Here is a 23336-nt window from a genome sequence, read left to right as displayed (position 1 = left end):
TAGTGACCTTTTTTCTCTCTATTTTTCAGGTGATGACGCAATGGAGGCGGAGGATGGTGTTGTCATGCCAGACACAGGGTTGGTAACACCACATCAACCCGGCACTAGTGGGGGTCGTGGGGTGGTAGGCCACAAAAACCCCCAAGTGCTGCAGTCCATCTTGTCTCTGGCTGCCTATGAGTCCAGCCTTGATGACGACTCTGACGTCCATGTTGAGTTGGATGAGCATCAAGTCCATGTGTCAGGGGTGAGTGATTCTGATGTGGACACTCCTCTGTCTGCGACCCCTGCACTGAGGCATCAGACAGTCTTGGTTCCTCCGCCCGTGGTGGATCGGGACACAGGGTCACCCTCCACACCAGTCACTGATGTGCCTGGGACATCACGTCGACGGGGGCATGTAGTCGTGCAGCCGCGGGCGGTGCCAACACAGCGAGGACCCCCGGTCCTTGGGTCCCGCAGGGGTCAAGCCCAGCAACGCGGTCGCCGCGCGCAACCGCAGTATACTGAGTGGGAGCAAGACATGACTGCCAATTCCGAACGGCAGGGGGCAGCAATGGAGAACATCGCTGAGAGCATGGAGCGTGTGGCCCGATCTGTGCTCCCCCCTGCTAGGCAGGTGCTTCTCCAGCAGCAGGCGGCACGGTCCACGGCCCGCTCGCTCATGCTGGGCATGGCGGCCTCAGACAGGGCACTCCAGGCTGAAATGTCATCTCTGCATCAAGCAATTGCTGCTCACGCAGAGGCGCACATGGATGCCCTGAGGGAGGAGTATGCTTCCCTCAGATCCACTCTGGGTGTCCTTATGATGTCCCAGAGGCAGCAGGCAGAGGAGAGGTTTGCACAGCTTGAGCGTACCATCTCGGCTGAGCTACAGGCTTGCCGGGAGGTGCAGCGGTTGTCCAGCCAGGCCTTGCAGGAGGAACTCTGTGTTACACGTGCTACCTTGCAAGAGGAAGCACGTGTATCACGTGAGGTTCTGCATGCAGACCTACGTCACATCGCCACACAGAACCAGGCTCACCCGTCCGGCAGACTTGCTGCCGATGAGGGGCAAGCTGCGGCTAGGCGTGGCCAGGCTACTGTGCCACGTCCTCCTTTACAGGATGAGCCAGACTGGGACGACCATCTATCTCCCACATAGGTCGGCTGTGCAGGCGTTGAGCCCATGGAGTTTTTTTTTTGGCTCAGCATCATCGCATGTGGATGTTGAGCAGCACCCTGTACCTCCCCCCTCCTGGGTGCCTCCCCTCCCCCCGGGTCGTATGTGGCCATTTTAGATTTTTCCTTTAGTTTAGTTAGTTAAGTTTCTGTTTGATAGTTAGTTTAATTAGGTAATGTAGGTTTTCCATTGTTAGTGTAATTAGTTAATAGTTGATTTAGTTTAAAATTGCTAGTCTATTGTGCTTTCATGTGACGGTGCGGTGCATTGTGGCTTTTGAAGGCATCCACTGTCTGTTCCAGCTGGGCCCTTCAGGCTTGTCTTGTGTATGTGTTTGCTGCTTGGGGTCCTTGACTCACATATGCCACTCCTGCCTCCCTTATCCATGGGCTCGCAAGGATGGTTCGGTGTTACAGAATTTTACACAAGGGCTTTGGACTGTCATATCTGTGGCATGTCTGGTGCTGTGTGACTTGTGTTGACACCCCTAGTGGGGATGATTTTGGTGTTATTGTCCACTGTTCAGCTTTTGCTAGATGGGGTGTGTCATGATTAATGTGTACATTAATTGCTATGCATTGTGTAGTATGTTTCATATCTTTACTGTACACGTGCTTGTTGCAATTCATGCTGTAGATAGTGTTCCACACTTTGGATGTGAAAGACGGACTGATGGTGTGATTTGTGATGTGACTCTCTGACATGGTCAAGTAATGAGATGCCTGAAGAGACACACACAGATGACTTTGAAGCATTAATCATGTGTTTCATGCCCTTTCTGCAGGGGGATGAGCCTCCAGAGCACCTTTACCAGCAGACATGGCCCATTGGACGACGGAATTCTGGACACGTTTGTTGGTGCCCACATGCACATGTGTGCACAAGCAGAGGCACAGGGATTGCAGACCCACATCCTAGAACTGCTGACATGTTCCAGGGAACTCCAGGCAAGGTGAGCAGCACAGGGGGGCCACGACACAGCAAAGCTTGCACCAGGCGAATTGCACATGCAGGCTTAGTCACAGCACTGAGGGTGAGCTTAGACGAATATTGGTGTTGAAGCACACAATGCAGCTCAGATGTGTTGGTGGACTGATGGCTGTTGATTGTAAGGTTGTCTGGGACACATGCAGGGGCAGTGGCACATACCCTCCGGTACACCAAGGTCCATTGAGGCACTTGTATCAACCATGTAGCCTTCCGAGACATGGAAAGGGGCAGCTCACAGGGACATACAGCAAGGGACATACTCGGGTGCAGTGCATGTCTTTTCCATGTACTTTATGATAAATGCACTGCCAACTTTGTTTCGGTCATGGTGGTACGCAACTTGCTCAGAAGTCATGGCTTGCTATATGGGTCTGTCTGCTTACCCAGGGAACATTGCATGTTGTGTGAATTGTGACACATTGGTGTTCCATTTGCCACGCACCCACCGGCGGCTGACTTACTGCATTGACTGTGTATGACCCATCACAGGGGTGATGTTATATATGGGTACGAAGCATCTACACCAGATTGTCTGTTTGTAGAGTAGTTTGTTGCTATGGGGCATGTTTGGTGTTGTGTTTTTGTGTAATTGGCACGTACAGGTTGTTGGCTGTGGCTCTCTTTGCAGCAATACCGTGCTCCTGTAACCGGACCTGAGAGTGCACAGGCAGGAGGCCAGCACTCAAAACCAGAGCTAAGTGTCTTGTTGTTTTTCTTTCAAACTGCTCTGCATAGGCTTGCTGGGGAGTGTACTAATGCATGGATGTATGTGTGGTTCAATTTGGTATGTTTTTTCTCCCTAATCACCTGTAATCCTATGCAATTTTGAACCCTGTACCCTCTACCCGGTGTTCCTGCTTCCCGTACCTATCCAAGCAACGTTCCCTGACCCTCTTTCCCCGGTGGGGTTGCGGATGCCTGTGTAAGCCCCGAACTTGCAGGCGCCAAAACCCTAGAGGGGGTGGTTGGTTCGTACCACTCCTGAGCCTGGACTACAGATGGCCATGACAATGATGTCCAAGTTTGTTTGGATTGTGTATGTGTTCATGCAGGTAGTACATTTTCGTGCATTCCCTACTTTCATGTGTCATTCCTCCTCCCCTCTCCTGCCACTCATTCCAGTTATCCAGTGTGCCAACACCTGTCCCGACTGCATATCCCTGAACCTCCTTCCCCACCAGGGTCTCAGGGGCCTGTGTGAGTTTGACCTTGCAGGCACCCAGGACACGGTGGGGGTGGTTGTTTCGTGACACTCCCGCATCTGTACACGGGACCTGTGACGGTACACATCCCTTCATGGTGCATCATTCTATGTTATGTACCACACATGGTTCACATCCTGTTGTGACATTGTTTTACTGTGCTACCTTGGTTGTTGCATCATTGTGGTAGTACTTGGCCTTTGTGAGGTACTGCTACGTCAAGTCATCTACTGGAGGGTGTTCTGGTTCGTTTTTATGCCTTGGATTTTGTGATTTTGGAAATGAGTGTGGATTCTGAGGGTGCAGGCACCTTTTTACACACAAGGTGGGAGATGGTGACGAAGGGTAAAGGTGATCCTGTGGCCAGGTGGAATTGAGGGTGGAGGGCTCCATGACTCAGGTGCAGTTGTTCAGTGGGTCATGGTCATTTGTGAGGGAGGGGGGGGGTTTGTTGATAGTTGCCTTGCCCTGCAGTGTGATGGGAACCCTGACATTGTAATGGTGGTATCCTATGCACATGTTGTGTTCTGCTGATCAATGCCTGTTCATGTGTTGTGTTTACCTTTCAGGTGCGAGGGCATAGTTGTGGTTTGACATGCTGGGGTGTACACATGGTGAATGTCCACATGTGATGTGTAGAGAACACTGATGGTCACTTGATTGCACATGCATATGTTGAGTGCATGTCCTTGCTGACCCACAAACTAGCACTCTGATGCACTACATGTACTACCACCCTTGCATATCCACGTGTACACTGTTTGCCTTCTGGTGCCCACTGTGTCCCTGCAGCACATGTTCTGTGACCAATTATGGATCCTGTACATGCCTAATTTGCTTTTTGATGTGGTCTGTCGCTTAGATGTGATGCTCAGGGTGTGCATCACACAAAATGGCTGTTCACTGTGCTGTGCGCTGAGCAGTGTGTTGCAGGAGTAGGACACAGCACACAGAAGCTGCAGTGTTGATTTTGCAATGCACAATGTGCATGTAGACAGGCATTCATTGTTATGTTACGTCTACAACTCTTGTAATGCTTTTGGAAATGACTTATTTTGGGTGGGAGGTTGTTGGTCAATCATTTCATCTGATTCCAGGTCAGGCATCATTGTCTGATGCCACTGTACATTTTGGACATGGCAATGTGTACCTTATTGTTACTGTGTTGGTGTATGGGTACTGCTTGCCATGTCATGTTGTGGTTTGGGAGGGTTTGAGTGACATAACAGTGATGGCCATGGCCTGTTTTGCAGGTGTGTGTGATTCACACCTTGCATGTCAGGGTCATCCGCTTCTCAAAGCAACTAGCTGGGGGTAGATCTCTCTCCGTGGCAGGGCCCTCCCTCTGGAACAGCCTGCCTGCCTCACTGGAACTTGAGGAGAACCATCTCCGGTTCGGGAAGCACCTCAAGACCTTCCTCCTTGCTTCTGCTTTCTCTCTGCCTCTCCCTTGCAAAATTCTTCACTGGAACTGCACTGGATCTGCAACTGGGCCACTCTCACCGACCTCGGTCCCTGGCCCAGCCACTCTCCACTTGCACTGCCTCCCTGGCAACCCCTGCACTGCGGTACTGTCTCTCTATCCCTACAGCCCCCCCTTCCCAGCACTTGTCTGCACTTACCTTTGCAGTTGCCATCAGCTGGCCTATGTATTTGTTTTTGGGTCAACTTACCCTGTACTGCACTCCCCCCTCCCCTTTCCCTTGCACTTTTCCCTTCCCCCTACCCCTGCACTTGCACAATCTAAATGACACCTGGCCTAGTAGTACTGTTGTCTGTCTTCCCTTGTTCCCCCCTCCCTGCCTCATGGCACCTTGAAATACTTGTGTATAGGCCATTTCATGTCATATGTCATATGTGTGCCTTTTGGTCACACGGGATAGCTTGTGTTTAAGTAGCTAGGAATGCAGACGATGTGGCACTTCCATGGCAACTATCTCAGGGTGGTAGGGTTGTGACAGTTGACTGTCTCTTTGTCATCATCGATTGTCACCTGGTATGTGCCAGGCCTGTGTGCACTCCGCAGGGGTGGGAGTTTAGGTGAAAAATGTGGCCACAAGCTGGGTCCGGGCTTCCTCGCCACGTGCCCTGTCCCCTCCCATGGGCAGCGCCTGTGCCTGTGGTTGGGGATGTGGGGGCACCACCATGTCCACCGGAACGCCCTGCCGTGTTGCAACATTGTGCAGGACACATGCTGCCACAATGATCCTGCACACTACTGGTGGTGCATAGAGTAGTTGCCCGCCAGGGAGCGGAAACGTGACTTGAGCACTCCGAATGTGCGCTCCACTATGGCCCTGGTTGCAATATGGGCGGCGTTGTATCTTACCTGGGGTGGTGTGGTGGGGTTCCGGATTGGCGTCATCATGTGGTTGCTTAGAGGGTAGGCACTGTCACCTGGGGGGGTGATAATAGTTGAGATTATTAGGGTTTGGATATTTGTCTGTGTGTGACTTGCATGCATGTGCAAGGGCATTTGTACTGACCTAGGAGCCATGTGTCGCCATGCGGACCAGCTTCCAGGGCCCGGCTCAGGGCGGACATTCTGTATATGAAACTGTCATGGGTGGAACCAGGGTAGTTTGCATAGACAGAGGTGATGATTCACTTTGCATCGCATACCACCTGTACATTGATGGAATGCCAGTGCTTGCGGTTTCGGTAGATGTGCTCAGTGGCCCTAGGTGGACGTAGGGCCACATGGGTGCAATCTATGGCACCGAGCACTTTGGGGAAGTGTGCCACCCTGAAAAAATCCAGGACAACGGCCTGCCTTTCTGCGGGTGTTCTGGGCATGTATATGTGCCTGCGGACTGAGGGGCGCGCTGTCATGATTGCCAGTACCTGGTGTAGGCAGCGTGACTGCGTGGCCTGTGAGACCCCCCCCCACTATGGCAGTGGTCCGCTGAAATGACCCAGTGGCCAAAAAATGCAGGACATTGAGCAGCTTCTCCAAGGGGCTCAATGCTTGGGAGCAAAGGGTGGGGGATGTAGGGTTAAGGTCATCTTCCCACTCCCTGACCAGGTCTAGGATGATATGGGGTGGAAACCTATATCTGCCATAGACCTGGTCGTCAGGCATCCCAAAAAGGCTTGTCCATGGTGCGAAAATGCGTGCCCTGGCTATTCTCCTCCTCCTGCGGTGTCCCACGATCAGTGCTGCGACAAATGGGGCATTCATCGTAGCTGTATATACGCGTTTGTTGTTTGCGCGCACTTTTATACTGTGCGCGGGGACGCTTCCGCCTGCCTTCGTGTGGCGGACGCGTTGATGCCTGTGTGCGTCTTTTGCCGTGCGTGGGTTTCCCGTATTCGGATCCATGAATACGGGTTGTTCGCGTGCGTGTGGGCGTTCCGTGTAGTTCCCTGCAGTACTTCCCCAGTTACGCCTTCTTTTTCACGCGTTGTTCCCCATTCCGCGTGTTACGCCCACTGTTCCGCCCACTTTGGTTGTGTGCGCCGCGCTATATGCGCTTTTGCTGTGCGCGTAGCGCACGCCGTGTATGCCTGCGTGCGCCATGGCTGGATTGGGCGCACGGACAGCGGGAAACACGCGCAGCGTCTTCCTTGAATCGCACGCTTGCGCATGGATTTGCTCACGCTTGCGCTCCCTTGCGCCTGCTTGCGCATGGATTTTCGGCGCACGTTTGTTCCATGAATCGGCCCCTGAATGTCGTCATTGTATATATGGCTCTACCGCTTCCTTCCTATCCCTCCTGATATCCTTACTCCTATACCCAGGTGCAGCGAACATTTCAGCATAGTCATTATCTAATTCATCTTTAAGCTCAAAAAGTCCATATACATGTTCCCTTACTTCTTCATCTTTTTCTCTACAGCGTGCTAATGCATTCAAATCTAACAATCGCTGTGGCGGTAGTTTCCCAATTAACTGTTTCCATTTCCCCACCAAATATTCACCCATGCATTCCAACACTACCTGTCTTTTGTTATTTCTTCGGAAACCATACATCGAGGCCAATGCTGCCGTCCCATCAATCCCGTTTATATACGTCTCTGCCTCTTGCTGCAACTCCACCTTCCTTTCCTTGCTGATCGCGCTGCGAGTTACCCTTGTGCATCCACTTTGTCCAGTCCCGCCTCTCGCCCCCGCGGTTTCAACTTCACCCCCAGGAGGGACGGACGGTACCGAATCTGTATCTATAGCGGGAGGTGCGGATGGGACAACAGGACCGGGAAGTGTCTGTTGCGGGAGGAGGGTTTGTTGTGGGCCTGGCTGGCTACTAGGAAGTGCTACGTGCGCGGTCTGTGGCTGTGGGAGGGCTTGAGTTACAGGGGCCGGGGCTTGGGTTACAGGAGGAAGGGTTTGAACTGCGGGAGGGGCCTGAGCATTAGTTACTGGCATGTCTGTGCTCATTTCTGGTCTTGGGCCTCGCTTCGTATTATTTAACATGTGTTCTATCAAATCATCTGCTGCATGCAACTCTCGTTGTGGGTATATTTTTTCTATATTCAACTGGTCGCGTCTACCTGACCTCCTTAGACTCTCCGTCCACTCCTCCTCCTTCTCTTCCGCTACCTCATCTTTCGATTTATGTCTGCGCGCATGCTTCGCTCTACTTCTCAATCGAAGCATTGCTTCCCTCCTCCAGTCTTTAAGAATATCAAATGCTGCAGGACGCGCTCTCTTTCTTATCAGCACCCTTTCCAGGTTCTCTATTCTCGCTATTTCAAAACTACCATTCATCGGCCATTGATGGTCTTGTTGCTTTCTAGTTTGCCTATGCCAAGTCTCACAGAATATTATCGCTCCCACACCATATTTCGCATACATTTCATAAGCCGGCGTTCCCCCAGGTGGTGCAACTTGGCCATATTCCAAAGATTGTCTACCGCAGCGGAAAAAAACCTGCTAGAGTGACAGTACCCCAGGCATGTTTTAACCTTCCCCTTGGCTAACCAACCTTACCCTGGGCGTTTGATTTTGCAAAGTCAATTCTCAACCAATATCAGGGTTATTTCGAATCGGGGAATGACTCACCTGATAAATCAAATTGTCCTCCAGGACACAAATCGTCTGAATACTGACGCAACCATTGACGTTGTGTCTGCGTTTCTTGGCTTCTGCCTCGTTTCGGGACCCTCGCCTCCTTGTTCTCTAGCCGGATACGTCGATCAGGGATCAGATGTGTGCAGATCTGCAAAGGAATCTCTCATCACTTCTACAGGGCACCCCAAACACCTCTTGATCCCGGCTCGATCGTCCCGTCCTCACCGTTCTCCGCCTTTACTCAATTACAACGTACGTAGAGAAGATGAGTAGACCATATAGAATCTGATGACGACGTAAAAATTGAGCAAACTTTTACATGCGGAGTAAAGGTTGCATGTGTGAAAAGCACGAAAGAAAATGACAACCATTTTAAAATTGTACAGATGCAGTAACGCAAGTAGACAAAGTAATCATAAGGCTGGCTATAGGTAGTGAATAGTGCAGGCGGTGCCGCCAAAGGTATATATATGCATAGGAATCTGGAAGTTCCACATCGTATTTGAGCAAACTGGTACCCCGTGAATAGAAGGGCTGGAAAAGTGTGGCACAGCAGAATGATCCCAGCTGAAGATGGAAGAAGAAACAAAGAGGCCTGCTTGGCCCAGTGTCAAGGGGTTAAGCAGCCAAGAAACTAGTTAATTATCATGTAATGATACAATGAACGAGAAGGCGAGAGCCGAGCTCCTGTTACAACTATTCCGGTCCGAACTGCGGTGATTCTGCGTCCGCAAGGTTGCGGAAAGAACGGCAGATTACGTGCTGTCGGTCGTGCGCACCACACGGACGCGGAAATGGTGTAACCGCCGCCACAGAAACACCCACGGAAATGGACATAGCAACGCCACAAGTAGCGTAAAAACCGTGTCCGTCACCGTCGCCACGGACACGGAACCGGAAATACCATGATCGCCAAAACAGGAAACAGAGAGGCGGCCATCATATAAAGCACAATCCATTGCCATCCAGAGTCAGCACAAGCAGGATCCACACTGTGAGAAGCCCAAAAGGACCACCAGCATGTCTGCCAGGATTCCAGCACAGAGGCAACGGAAACAGCGCTTCAGTGAGGCAGAGCTAACTGTTTTGGTTGAACACATAGTGGAGCATGCTGAGATGCTGTTCAGTGCCGATCAACGGCGTGCTACACAGCAGCGCAGGAAGGAATTGTGGGCGGAAGCAGCATGCAAGTGCACCGCTGTGGGCGTGACTGTGAGGAGTGTAAAAGACTGCCACAAGAGGTGGGACAACCTCAGGCTGAGGGTGCGGAACCTGATCTCCACACACCGCCAACGGAGCAGTGGGACAGGTGGAGGGCCCCCTTCACCACTGAGGCTGCAAACATGGGAGGAGCGCTGCAGCAGTGTCCTCCACCTTGAGGGCATCCATGAGATCGGGGATGCTGAGGCAGGAGTGAGCCCACCTGCAGATGCTGGTAAGTGCGCACAAATATGAATGCCATATGAGGACATGTTGAGGCCAGGAGTGGGCCAAAGGACCCATTAACATCCCCATTTATCCCCCCAGCCAGTGCATGAGTGGCCCAAAGGACCCAATAACAACCCCCGCCCCCCAGCCAGTGCATGAGTGGCCCAAAGGACCCAATAACAACCCCCCCCAGCCAGTGCATGAGTGGCCCAAAGGACCCAATAACAATCCCCCCCCCAGCCAGTGCATGAGTGGCCCAAAGGACCCAATAACAATCCCCCCCCAGCCAGTGCATGAGTGGCCCAAAGGACCCAATAACAACCCCCCACGCCAGCCAGTGCATGAGTGGCCCAAAGGACACAATCATGATCCAGATGATGAACCATATCACTACAATACATGTCCGACGACAGGCATATGCATGTAAATGCTACTTTTAACTGATCAACCTGTATGATACATGTGATGCACCCATCAGGCACCACCACACAACTAATTGCATGCCCTCTGTGTCCCCACAGCCGTATCAAGTGACAGTGATACTGCACAACAACCCAGGCAATCAGCTTCTGCACGTGTGCAAGCCAGCGCCCCTGCCCAGGAGGATGCTGCCAGCAGTTCAGCATCTCTGCCCCCAGTAGCATCTGAAACACATGTGCCGGCCCCATCATCAACATCTCCACCATCTCCACGCTGCCTGATGCAACACAGGTGCCACGGGAACCCATCATGCCAATACAACCCACCACAGAAAGCATCTGCACTGCAGAGGAGGCAGCATGTAGCGACAACAGTGCCCCGGCAGTGCAGTTTGACACAGGGCCACAGGGGGAGTGGAGTTCAGCCCCACATAACTCCACAGTCCTATGAGGTCACCTACCCCCTCAATGAGCTAAATTCACGCATGCAGCGGATGGAAGAGCAGCAGGCTACCCTCACCCAACTGGTGGAAAGGCAGCTCGAGGAATCCAGGCTGCAGAGGGAGTGCTACAGCACACCTGTACGTCACCTCTCAAGGTCCATTGGACGCTTTGCCAGCACTATAATGACCCTGGCACGCCATGTGCGGGAGGGCAATGACAACACTTCAAGGATTCTTGAGTCCATGTTGATTGGCCAACAGGCAAATCTTGCACATTTGCCACCTATTCCAGATTCTGTGCCATCCACTACTACCACCCCATCCAGCTCCACCACTGCCAGTCCACGGAGGCGCTCGAGCCGGCTAACAGGGCTCTCCGGCAAGGATGCACAAGTGCAGAAGCGCACACGGAAATGATGGCATGTGTGTCGGGCACTGCAGGACACATGGGGACTAGAAGGGTCTGAGGGGGTGGGTACGTTTGGGTGGTGGGGGAGGTCCATTAGGGGGTTTGTGTATTGGGGCCTGGTTGGGGGTGGGTACGTTGTGGTGGTGGTGGAGGTCCATTAGGGGGTTTGTGTATTGGGGCCTGGTTGGGGGTGGGTACGTTTGGGTGGTGGGTGGGCACAGGTGTACAGCTTACCTAACCATTGCACCTCCTTCGCTGTTGTGATTTTATTAATATATCATCATTTGAAAAAAAAAACATACATGAGTGGACATCCATCATTTCATTGGCAGTACAACAAATCATTTACTGGCATAACCATATCCATGCAATGCTGTGAATGTGCAGTATCTCAAAAGTAAATGCGAATCAGTGCATCCCGTGCTCGTTATCCATCTAGTGGACCCCCAGGAGGAGGTTGAGCCATCACATCCCCATCTCCGTCTCCGTCTCCATCCCCATCTTCATCATCTGTGTCTGGGGGCGGAATGTTCCTGAGCAGGCACAGATTGTGCAGCATGGCACAAACGAGCGTAATGTTACCCGTCTTCACTGGGCTGTACAGCAGTGATCTGCCAGATCTGCTCAAACAGCGGAACCGGGCCTTCAGCAGTCCAAATGTCCTCTCAATCATGCCACGTGTGCGGACATGTGCCCTGTTGTACGCCTCTTCATGCCTGTTCCTTGGCCTCTGTACAGGCGTCATCAGCCATGGCGTGAGTGCATATCCAGCATCACCTACATGGGATGTAGATGTGGGGGACATGTCAGTGTTTGTAGTATCATGTCTTCATCAGATGCAGTGCAATCTTGTGTTATTGTTCATTCATGCATATGTGGCATGCAGTGGTTGGAACGGTGGGTGGTTCTGTTCTTTGGTCATCGTAGAGGACGTTGGCAACTGGACATTGACCAATGCATTGGTGTGCATGTGTACTCTGCCCTGCGGGTGACATTGGCTTGTAAGTATGCCATTGTGCAGTGATGTGCACACATGGCAGAGTCAGTCCACTGTGATGATGTAGTCGATGCAGGACGTCTCATGTACAGGCATCATGTGCATTGGGAGGGCAGTGTTGCATATTGTGGGTGGGGGTTTGCAGTGGCTCCAGGTGTATGTGCCAGCGGCAGTTCAGGCTGTGCGTGTCATGTGGCAGGGTGTGTACGGGGACACTGTGGCAACCTGTCATGTGTTGCTTTGTGATGTTTGAGTTCTGCTGTCTATTCTGTTGACTCACATTGCTCATTGCCCTGGGCACACACACACCATTTCCACAGGGCCGGTGCATTGGCAGCTATACTCACCCAATAGCCATGTGCTTTGTCCAGCATAGCGTTCCATGTACCGTGGCAATGTGGAATTCCGCAGTACCATTGAGTCATGTGTTGAGCCCAGGAAACATGCGCAGCAATGTGTTATCAATTGTGTGGCATCACATACCATCTGTACGTTCAGTGAGTGGTACTGTTTCCTATTGCGGAACACCATCTCGATTGCACGTGGTACTGTCAGCTCAATCGACTGCACCTATGCAATTTGGCATACCGGCAATGGCATGGAAGGCCAACTTGGTGGCAATTACCTGGGGGAGGGTACGGGGTAGGGCAATCTGTTCAGACACATGGTGCAACAGGGCATCCAGTACCTGTACCAGGATTTTGGAGAAACAGGGTTGTGATAGGCCGTGCAGCTCACCAACTGTGTGTTGATAGGTACCGGTGCCAAGAAAATGCAGTGCAGACACAACCTTCAGGAGGGGGGATGGCAGTGGGGATGTCTATGTGGTTGCTGATGTCGTCCTCTATCATGGCGGTGATGTACAGGATTGTTGGACGGTCCAGCCGGTATAATGTGTGGATCTGTCCTGGGGTAAGGTTCCAGGGTGAGACCCTGATGCGTGGTATTGCAGGCTGCCTGCGGGGTGGTGCCGGCTGGACAATGGGGTTTGCCATGGGTACAGGGTTAGCTGGTTGCCGCCTGCGCCTCCTACGCCTCCGCCTCATCCTCTGCAACATTACTGCCATCATGTGCAGTGCTGGCTGTTGGTTGAGTAGGCCCAGTCCCAATGCTACTAGAGCTGCTGCCTGCATGGTTCTGTTTTGAGTTGGCCTGGGTGTGGCCCTTTTGTAGGCTCCCAGTGGCCTCCTGGGTCCAGCTGGGCTGATGTGGTGCACCTGTGCCCTGATTCAGGTCACCAGGCACTGTTTAACGTCATGTTCGCGGTGGCGGCGCACCGTGATCACGGTTTTAACACCATTTTTCTGGCGGTGTTTCCAAGTCTGCGCTACTTGTGATGCTCGCGGTGTTTAGTATTGCCGGTAACGGAGGGGTTTCCGTGCAGGCAGAGTTTACGGGAGCTTAAACTCCGCGGTGGCGGTTGAAGGTGGTGCTATTTCCAGGTCCGCAGGTCATGATAAGGCGGACGCGGAAACGGTGCCGGTATGGTTATACCGGCAGAGTTAAATCCGGACCGGTGTACTTGTAATGAGGCCCATGAATGCCAAGTTGTATCCATTTAATACCATTAAATATAACGAAGTAGCTCAAAACGTGTTCTCTAGTCACATGGTCAGATGAAAATAGACTTTTGGGCAAGCTACACAGAGACCAGAAGATAAAGTCATGCTCACACTCCCTTTTATTCCCAGGAGCAGTGATACTTTGCAAGGCCAAGTACAAAGACTATTTTCATGGCAGACAGCTTGAGTGATGATGGGCTAATTGGGTGGGCAGGCATGGTCAAGTCCGACCCACCAGCGCCTGCGGTACCAGCATGCATGCTGCTAACGAGTGGAATATTCCAGAAGGGTACAAGCGTGCCAACCAATTATAAAGGGCCACGTACCAAAGAGCCCTATAGTTTAGAGACCCAATGAGACGTGTATTTTATGACGCTCACAATGACTTGCACTAGGGGTGGGAAGAGTTGTCCACCTGGCAGTAAGAGACCCAATCACAACACCAACCCTCATAAAAAGTATACCTAGATATTTTCCGTTACCCAATTGCATTTCAACATAAGTGTCTTAGTTTGCCACGTAGGATGACGTCACTGATGACAAATTCTTACTATATAATCATGTTTTTTATGAAATGCGAGGAGACCTTACTGCTGATATCAGATGATGTCCATTGTACTCCCCGTTTTAGATACTTGCTATTAAAACAGACAAATTGTTTGCTAACTTCCTGACTCGGTTTTATTATTGATGTTACAGTAATTTCTCCATCCCCATCCACCCTGTAGAGTGTTACCTCATTATGCCACCTTCTCCCAAGGGCTGGGGCCCCATCCACTCAGCAGCTGCAGGAGCAGCTCTTGCATACCTTCGACAAGCCGCGTCAAGCTGCAGGAGTAGCTAGAATCTATCTACGCCGTTGATGACCCACAATCAGTTGACACCATCTAGCACGCAAGTCTCCTGAAACGGGATACTTTACTGAGAGACTCTTGCCCCATCTACTGCAGCCAACCTGCACCACGTGGCACCTGAACTCTGTATTCCACAAGTGAGTTTGCAAAGGCTGCCCTAAGATGGCCGCCGCCATACCGAGGTGCAACTCTGATTTACATTTGGTTGCCTAGCAACCTCCGATGCTCTCATAGGTCATTAGGGGAGCCGGAAGGCGTTAGCTGGCCCCTACGCCTAAGGCCCCTAGTACAAGGCCAGAATCCTATCTGTGCCTGTCCGTGTTGCGAGGGCCGCGGGCCACGTATCTCTGGCCACTGCCATACCTGCTATTACACAGGGCGAACGCTGGTATTTAAACTTCAACAACAGAATTACGAGCCGTGACAATTCCCTATACAAGAACAATACTGACACCCTGAGCATTCTGATGGTGCTCGGCAACCCCCGATACATGACTTTCTTTCTATGCGGTAAGCTGTTAACCTAACGCCACTTGATACTTTTACCCAATAACCTGCATTATTGAGCGATACAATTGCCTATTGCCAAGGTCTGTACCCTCGCTACATATTACTGGTCACTGTGCCTTTTTCATGCAGATGCTACTCACTGTGTCATGTATTATGATGACTCGTTCATGACTTGTACATATAGCCTTTTCATCTAGCAGTATTACGAATTGTTGTGTCTGCCTCATTTTGTTTTTACTTATTGTACCTGCTGCACCACCTTAACTGTGCCTCCTGCATGCACACGTAGTCACCTCACCTGGCAGCATTACGAATTATTGTACCTGCCTCATTTTGTTTTTACGTATTGTACCTGTTGCACCACCTTAACTGTGCCTCCTGCATGCACTCATAGTCACCTCACATAGCTGCATTACGAATTGTTGTGCCTGCCTCATTTTACTTTTACTTTGTGTACCTGCTGCACCAACTTAACTGCGCCTCTTGCATGCACTCGTAGTCACCTCACCTAGCAGCATTACGTATTGTTGTGCCTGCCTCGTTTTGCTTCTACTTATTGTACCTGCTGCTCCACTTTAAATGTGCCCTCGGCTTACATAGGCAGCTTCCTTATCTAGCTGTATCTCATTCCACCCACTCCAGAGCTTGGCGTGCACCCGTAGGTGTCTCTCAGTTTAGTCATTTGCTATCTACTGACTCTCCCTACCCTACGCTATGTTACAGTTCATTTCAAAGCTTTCCAAACTCTTAGGGACCCCGTTGTCAAACTTCTCCTTAGCCCTGCAGCCTTGCCCTAGCCGTCCACCTATACCTTTTGTCTAGTAGCATTAATCTGCCCACCATCCATCCTAGATCTTCCCTGGGGAACAGCTTGTGGAGCGTCACTACCTCACTTTATAGACTTAGCATCAAAGATCTGAGCCGTGCCTATTTGATGTTGCCGCTCATGGCTACACTAAGAAAAGTAACCCTAACTATGGCTGCTCTCCTACCCCTCTTCAAATCTATACCACGCACAAGGTTCTTGCCCCCTCTCATAATTTACACACCCTCGACTATCCTTAAAACTACCACAGCCAACACAGACTTCAGTCCCTTGACGCCAGCACAATGGATTGCTCGCTTCGCATCCCCCCCTTCACCCAATTTACCGTGCACACTCAGTGCTAGGAATACCAGACTGGGCTCTCGCTTCAAACAAGTAAATAGCTTGTATCATTCTCCACACCTCTCCCCGCAACTGTCGCTGGTGCAGACGCGCTGTTAGGCGGAAACCTGTGCAGTTCCCTCTGGGACCACTGCAAAAGATTTAGGACTACAGGTGTTGCGATGAACCCACTTGGTAGCAGTCTGTACCACACAGATTCAATTGGTAGCTGTGGCTGAGCAGTCAGACTTCTCTCAAGAAAAGTTGGTCAGTATAGGGAGTATACAAGATAGGGCAATTCTTCACAGCACAACAAGTAAGCACGCAATAAGGCTTAGTATAAAGATAGTAAGTTATTTATTTATAACAGAACTTCTACGAAAAATACTAAGGCAAATCACGCCAAACAAATCAAAATGCAATTACTCTGCGGAATGGAATAAAGCTCAATCTCCTGAAACACAATATCGACAACTCTAGGTTCTAACGGCACCACTTATTTTCAGACAGAGGTGTATACCTCAACCTAGATGACATTCGAATATTTTTCGTGAGAAAGGGAGAAAAGAGATAGGCAGGTAATGAAGTCAACACGGTTCGTACTGAAGCGGGTAAAATGCAAGGCAGGAAGGCAATAATCACAATAGGTCATAAAGTTCAGCGGCCAGGCCCACTCGGTGAGAGGCAAGGTACGATGTCCTGGAAAGTCTCTACTGAAGATGCGCTCAAGTCTTTGTTAGCAAAATGTTAGCGACAGGTGGAACCAGTTCAGAACAAAGAGTGAATAAAGCTTGGAGGCAACCCAACGGAACGGAGAGGAATCAGATACCTCACTCGAACCGATCGAAAAGGGAAGCCAGGCGGTTACGGTACCTTGTTGTGGAGGGCAGCTCCGGCGGGGGCAGTTGTTCCTGGTGGTGGATGCACGCTAGGTCTTGGCCAAGAGTAGAGATGATCTCGTCGTCGAAGGAAAGATGTCCGGTGCACCACCAGGGAAGAAACCAGCCGCGGAGTGCTCCGTCACAAGGCACCACCTTTTGGTCGCGGGACAGGGGTAGTGGCTATCCGGTTGCCGGGTGCTCTGCACGGGCAATTCGACCACTGCGTCCTGGGCGAACAAAAAGCACAAAGAAGAAGAAGACTGGTTGTTCCCACCAGCCAGGGGAAGAGACTCTCTGGCAGGGAGATCTCCTCTGTCGTCGGGAGATTGTGAGACGATTCTGCAGGGCTCCACCGGAGGTGTCGTCGTGCAGGTCGGCTCAGCGTTACCCTCGTCGGATTCTTTAGGTCCTGTGGCGACTTCTGAAGATCCAGTCCCAAAAGCCCTGCTTTTATGCAGACGCCCCCATTCATTCAGCCTAGCTGTCAATCAACACATGCTAAGTGGTGAGCGGGAAGGCTCACCACCTGGGCCAATCACTCCAGAGTGCGACCTGAGTTGGCAAGGCAACTCGGTCCAGGGTGTCTAAACCCCCTCCCACTCCCCTGAGGTAACCCAGACAGAATGGCACCACTTTGGAGGGTCTCTGTCCAGAGGCCCGCCAAAAGTGGAACAAAGGGCTCAACCTTTGGTTTAGGAGTCACAGAGACGAACACAGACGCCATTTTACAAACCGAGTTCTGGCAGAAAATACCACTCGCTAAACTTATTTAAGATAAGTAGATCGGTGGTACGTCGGAGATTAACGAGAAAAAGTATCAATCTCCAACAATGGGACGAATCCCATAGGGTTATGATCGGGGTCGAACATAACAAGTAGTTTCCACTGCCACCAGCCAAAACTCGACGAGGGGGGACGGGACAGTGCCCCCTCGAGTAACAGATCCAGGAGTAATCGAATTACTCCTACCAGTACGTCCACAATAAGATGGTTGGTACTAGTTCTGTTAGCAAATTTAGGTCTAGTAAAGCCAATGGTGACTTTACATGCCCGGGGAGACAGTAGTCAGTCCCCGAGTATGGAGTCTATGGTGGGGGGACCTGCTAGGGTGCTCCCGTGTCACGACACGTAGGGTGCAGTGTGACACACATAGAAAAACATATGAGACCCTATGGAGTAAAAGACCCCATAGCCCATCGAACACATTGGCATTCAAAGGAATTACACACATTCATGTCCAAGAGTGAGAGGAAAAGGGTCACACTCTTGGCAGGATGGGAAAAAACAAACTCCAGAAATCCAGCAAAGCTGCTGGGGGACTCACTAGGTTAGGAAATTCAGCCTAAACAGAGAATTCTCCCTAACACGCGCTGACTAACCCCTACCACAAAACCACTGCACTTGTAAGAAGTACTCCAGTTACTGCTTTTCCCAATGCTGCCACACCCCCTATTAAAGGGGATCTCATAAACTCTAGATCTTTGATCACTCACGCGCTCGACATCTCGGATTTCATATCCACTAACCATCTTGACTTCCTTGCCATATCCGAAACCTGGCTACACTCAGCATCAGGGCCTTCCCTGCCCCTAGCAATCCCGGAAGACTGTACCATTATTAGAGCAGATAGAGATTCTGCCAGGAGCGGCGGACTGGCCATCATCTCAAAAACCAAATTAGGCATCAGAGAATCTCTAAAGAATGGTTCCCCTCCGGCAAACTTCTCTCAGTTAAAATCCCTCTGTCAGCCTCTAGGACTCTTCTGGTTCATCTCATTTACTGGCCCCCGTGACCTATTTCCTCCTTCGAGGAAGACATCACATTCCTCCTCACACGCAACACCAAAGTAAGCTCCCAAATTCTACTGCTGCGTAACTTCAACTTAGGACTACATGACGTGATTGATATCAATGCAACTGCAGTACAAAACACAATCACTCAACTAGGCTTTGAACACTGTGTTAGCGTTCCAACACACAACAAAGGAAGAACTTTGGATTAGATAGCAGATCTGAACTGCTCCACCACCTTGCTTGCCAATTCTCTGTGCCCGTGGTCTGACCACCACTGTATCTCCTTCACCATGCAGGTCAGTCCGTGCCTGACCCCTAAAACCGTCCTAGCACCACATGACTCTATGAGAAATATCTGCAACATTACTGCCGATAATCTCCGACCCATATTACAGCCAATTACTAACACACTTGGAAGCCCTAAACAAAATTGCCCCTTTAAAATTAAGAAAAGCTAAACCATTAGCCCATCTAAACAAGTGGTTTACTGCTGACTTAAAAGCCCTGCGCTGAACCATAAGAACTTCAGAAAACAACTGGAAAAAAAACGTCCTTTGCCACCAATAAATAAAAGTTCACTTTGGACGCCGCCAACTACAGAACGGCCATACTAAATACTAAAAGGGAGACTTAGAACGCAAGAATACAAAATGTCAAATTGGACTCAAAAGAGCTCTTCACTATCCTCAGGGAATTGGAGACCCCAGTGCCACCTTCAGAATCTTGTACCGAAGACGCATCTTGGTGTGAAAAGATCCAAAAAGCCCTACTGGACAAAATAGCTTTGTTACAAACCAAAATAGAGGCTAAAAAGCACAGTCTGAATCTGATCACTAACATCAACAACCCCCAGAACTCACAGCCTATACCATGTCAGCCTTTCCAATTCACACCAGTCACTACTCAAGAAGTGGAAGACATCATAGCCAGTTTAAAACCTTCTAGGTGCCTTTGGATATATGCCCAGCCACGGCTATAAAGGAAGGAACAAAAGAGCTTGCGCCATTCATAACCTCTTTGATTAATGCTTCATTTGAATCTAGCTCAGTCCCGGACAATCTTAAGGAGGCCTGGGTCATGCCTCTGCTCAAAAAACCCAACCTAGATCCTAATACCCCGACAACTATAGGCCCATTACCATAGTTCCATTCATCTTGAAAATCATTGATAGAGCGGCTTACCTCCAGATACAAAAGCACTTGGAAGACAACAACCTTTAAGGCTTGCATCAATCTGGATTCAGAGCTAGACATGGTACTGAAACTGCCCTCCTTGATTTAAAAATCCAAATGGATGAGTTAAAGGATAAAGGCAATATCGCCATCCTACGGCTGCTTGACCTCTCAGCAGCTTTCGATCTGATCGACCACCAGATCCTAACCAAACACTTGACCTCTGCAGCCGCTTTCTCTATGAATGCCGCTACCTGGATCCAATCCTTTCTAGCCAACAGGAACATGAGGGTCTTCTCTCCTACAGCAGACCCAGTTCCTATCTCCGTGGATGGCCACCAACGGCATTTACTTAAATGGCAACAAGACAGAGCTGTTAATCATAGACTCTCAACCACGACTAAACAAGTTAGATTTGCTCTACAAATCATTTAACATTGATGGGAACTGCATTAAGGTCTCCAGTGAGGTTAAAATGTACGTAGATTCCACTCTATCTTTTTACAGGCAAATTAATGTAACCGCCTCATCAACTACATATACTAAGTTGATCAATGCCTGCAAACCGTACCTCTCCACCAACAGGTGCATCACGCTTGCTAGAGCTTTGATTTTATCCAAGATTGATTATTGCAACACTCTTTACCTAGGTACCAATGAACGCAACCTAAACAAGCTCCAAGTGCTGCAGAACAACACGCTCAGATCATCCCTAAATATCCCTAGATGTAGCCATATCTCAGCTTTCAGGCGTGACCTACACTGGCTACCAGCGCGAGACAGAATTGCTCTGCAAACTCTAGTGATTACCCATAAATGCCTGTCCAACTCGGCCCCAAAATACCTTTCAGATAAATTCAATAGGAGCCACTCTTCTAGACCCACATGAGTCAAATACCTGACATCGCCTCAACATCCCATTTTACAAATTACAAAAAGCAGGCAGCTCCAGCTTCCCTGTCCTTGTGGCCAAGCTCTGGAAAGCTTTGCCCAACACTCTCAGAGCAGAACCCTCCTTCTAGGCTTTCAGAAACAACGTAAAAACCTGGCTATTCACTCAGCAAAATTAACCTATTATCCATTCTGCCAAACTACACATAAACTATCTTATAACGTTCTCCAGACTGGGTATGTAACCCAAGTCAATTACTATGTAATTTTGTATATGCCACTGTTGTAACTTTAGGATTCCTCACTTGTTCTGTAACCTAAGTCAACTACTTTGTAATTTTCATTTCTACCATTGTTTGTAATTATTTTGTAACTTTGTACTCAAGATTAAAGCACCTAGATACCTCAGGGTTTAGCGCGCTCTACAAATAAATAAACTAAACTAAACTAAACTTAAAGGACTTAAAACGGTTCACTCTGTTCTGGATTCTGCGTCTAGGGGTAATGTCTGCTTATATTTTAATCCTTGTTGTAGGTGTTTTATCTTTGGTCTTTGTAAGGCCCGATAATTTAGGGGCCCTGGAAAGATCGCTTGTATCGGTGCTGCTAGTAGCTCCACGATCCTCGCTATCATCCTCAGTGATACGGTACTCTTGTCCAGACAACTCCTGATCTCTCTCTTGATGTCTCTAACTTTCCTGGCTGGTAGTTCCAGTGAAGCTGTCTTGGTGTCTGTGCCAAAGCCCGAGAAAGTCTATCTGCATTGTCGGGATCGTGTCTGACTTCTTCTAGGGACGAGAGGAGGTTCTTCACCCATCTCGTCTGATAAAGCAGCGTTTCTCTGTTGTCAGCCATGAGTAGGATATCGTCTAGGTAAATAATCATACAAATCTCTTTCTCCCTAATCGCTGCTGCTATCAGTCTCATGAGTTTCGTGAAGGCCCACGGGGCTGATGCTAGACCAAACGTCATTGTCGTGAATTGCAAATATCGTTTGTCCCAAACGAATGCTAGGAAAGGATGGTATTGTTCTTGAACTGGGATCCCGAGATATGCATCTTTCAAGTCTATTCGTGTGAGCCAATCTGCCTGACTTAGCGTGTCCCGCAGCTGCTGGATCCCCTCCATCTTGAAGTGGTGATAAACCACCCAGCTGTTCAATTCCCTTAAATTTATCACGGGCCTGATCTTCTCCTTGCTGTGTACCAGGAACATGTTGCTGACGAATCTCTGTGTGCCGGTGCACGGCTCGATAGCCTTCTTCTGCGCTAGGCGCTGAAGATCGCTGTGTAGGCTTATTCTCTCCGTTTGGGCCATATATATCGGCGGGTGAATTCGCGCTTGGTGTGGCTCCTGTATAAATTCCAGCTGTAGTCCTTTGACTGTCTGTAGTACCCAGGCGTTGCTGGAAAGCACATGCCAGTTTAGTCAACATTCTCACGTCCTCCCTCCTACTGGTGGGTATGCAGTATGCCTCACCTGTGGGGAAGTTGTGTCCTCTTCCCGGTCCTCTACCTCATCGGCCTCTTGCGGGGAAGACGGTATCTTGTTGTCTATTGTCCCAGTAGTGGGCACTGTTCGTTTGAGGTCTTCTTGTACCCTGAAAGCGACCGGGCACTCAACCCCTATAGTGCCCGGTCCCGGTGAAAACCGTGCCTGGGAATATTTTCCGGATGGATGCTTGGGCTTTTCTCCATTAAGGTATATGTCCCCATGAATTTTACCATTTCCTTTCCAAATGTTTCACCAAATAAGAGCCCTTGGGCTGCCTCACCTGCTTCGTATGAGGCTAGGTCTCCTAACTTGAGATAAATCTTCAAACGGAGCCCTCCTCTCCTCTCTGAGGAGATAGCGCAGTTGGCGTTGCATAGTAGGCACACTGCTCTCTGCGCCCAGTTCGATAATATCTCTGGGTCTACTTCTTCCCCTGTATTCCGGGACCGTTCTACCAGGTCCATGATCTTGGCCAGTGGCCCTGCTTGGTCGAGGACCTTCTCCTGACAACTTCTTCAGGACCTATTTGTACCTTTCCTGGGATCTCTGGATGTTTTCGATACAAAGGCTAGCATCTTGAAATCCAGTTCTGGCGCTTCCGCTACCTTTCCAGGAAATACTGGTCTGGGGCATCCTCATACGTTGTCTCGCTTCCTTCTCGAGTGCCTTACGTAGTCTCTGGGTCATACATTTGGTCACCCCTGGTGATGGCTGACAGTCCGAAGACTTGGGGTTCTTAATTTATTCGGGCTCGAACATATCGGGATATCTCATCAGAGTCCTCAATGTTCTTCTCTTTCCTCAATCTCTTCCTCGTGGGGGGCTGTGGGTCATCCTCCTCCTCTCCGTCTTCCTCTGCCTCGGACGAACGTGGTGACTCTGGTGGCTCTTCTTCTGAGTCTCGCCCTTCATTTCCCATACTGTCTTACTCTGGGTCGGTTGTTGTGAGGCTTGGCACCACCGACCTGCAA

At 50.1% G+C, this 23336-nt stretch overlaps 1 protein-coding gene across 1 annotated transcript in view; it reads left to right on the top strand.

Moving 5' to 3' along the window:
* The window catches only part of LOC138453828 (vomeronasal type-2 receptor 26-like), a 352571-nt gene that overhangs the window by 227728 nt on the left and 101507 nt on the right, over positions 1–23336 (top strand). Inside the window, exon 4 of the mRNA XM_069606993.1 lies at positions 20754–20767. Within this exon, the coding sequence (XP_069463094.1) occupies positions 20754–20767 (14 nt within the window). The remainder of the gene's footprint in view (positions 1–20753; positions 20768–23336) is intronic.

Source organism: Ambystoma mexicanum, chromosome 4p (assembly GCF_040938575.1).
Source record: "Ambystoma mexicanum isolate Mex_15411 chromosome 4p, UKY_AmexF1_1, whole genome shotgun sequence".
Lineage (NCBI taxonomy): Eukaryota > Metazoa > Chordata > Amphibia > Caudata > Ambystomatidae > Ambystoma > Ambystoma mexicanum.
This window is presented reverse-complemented; position numbering and strand designations above follow the sequence as displayed.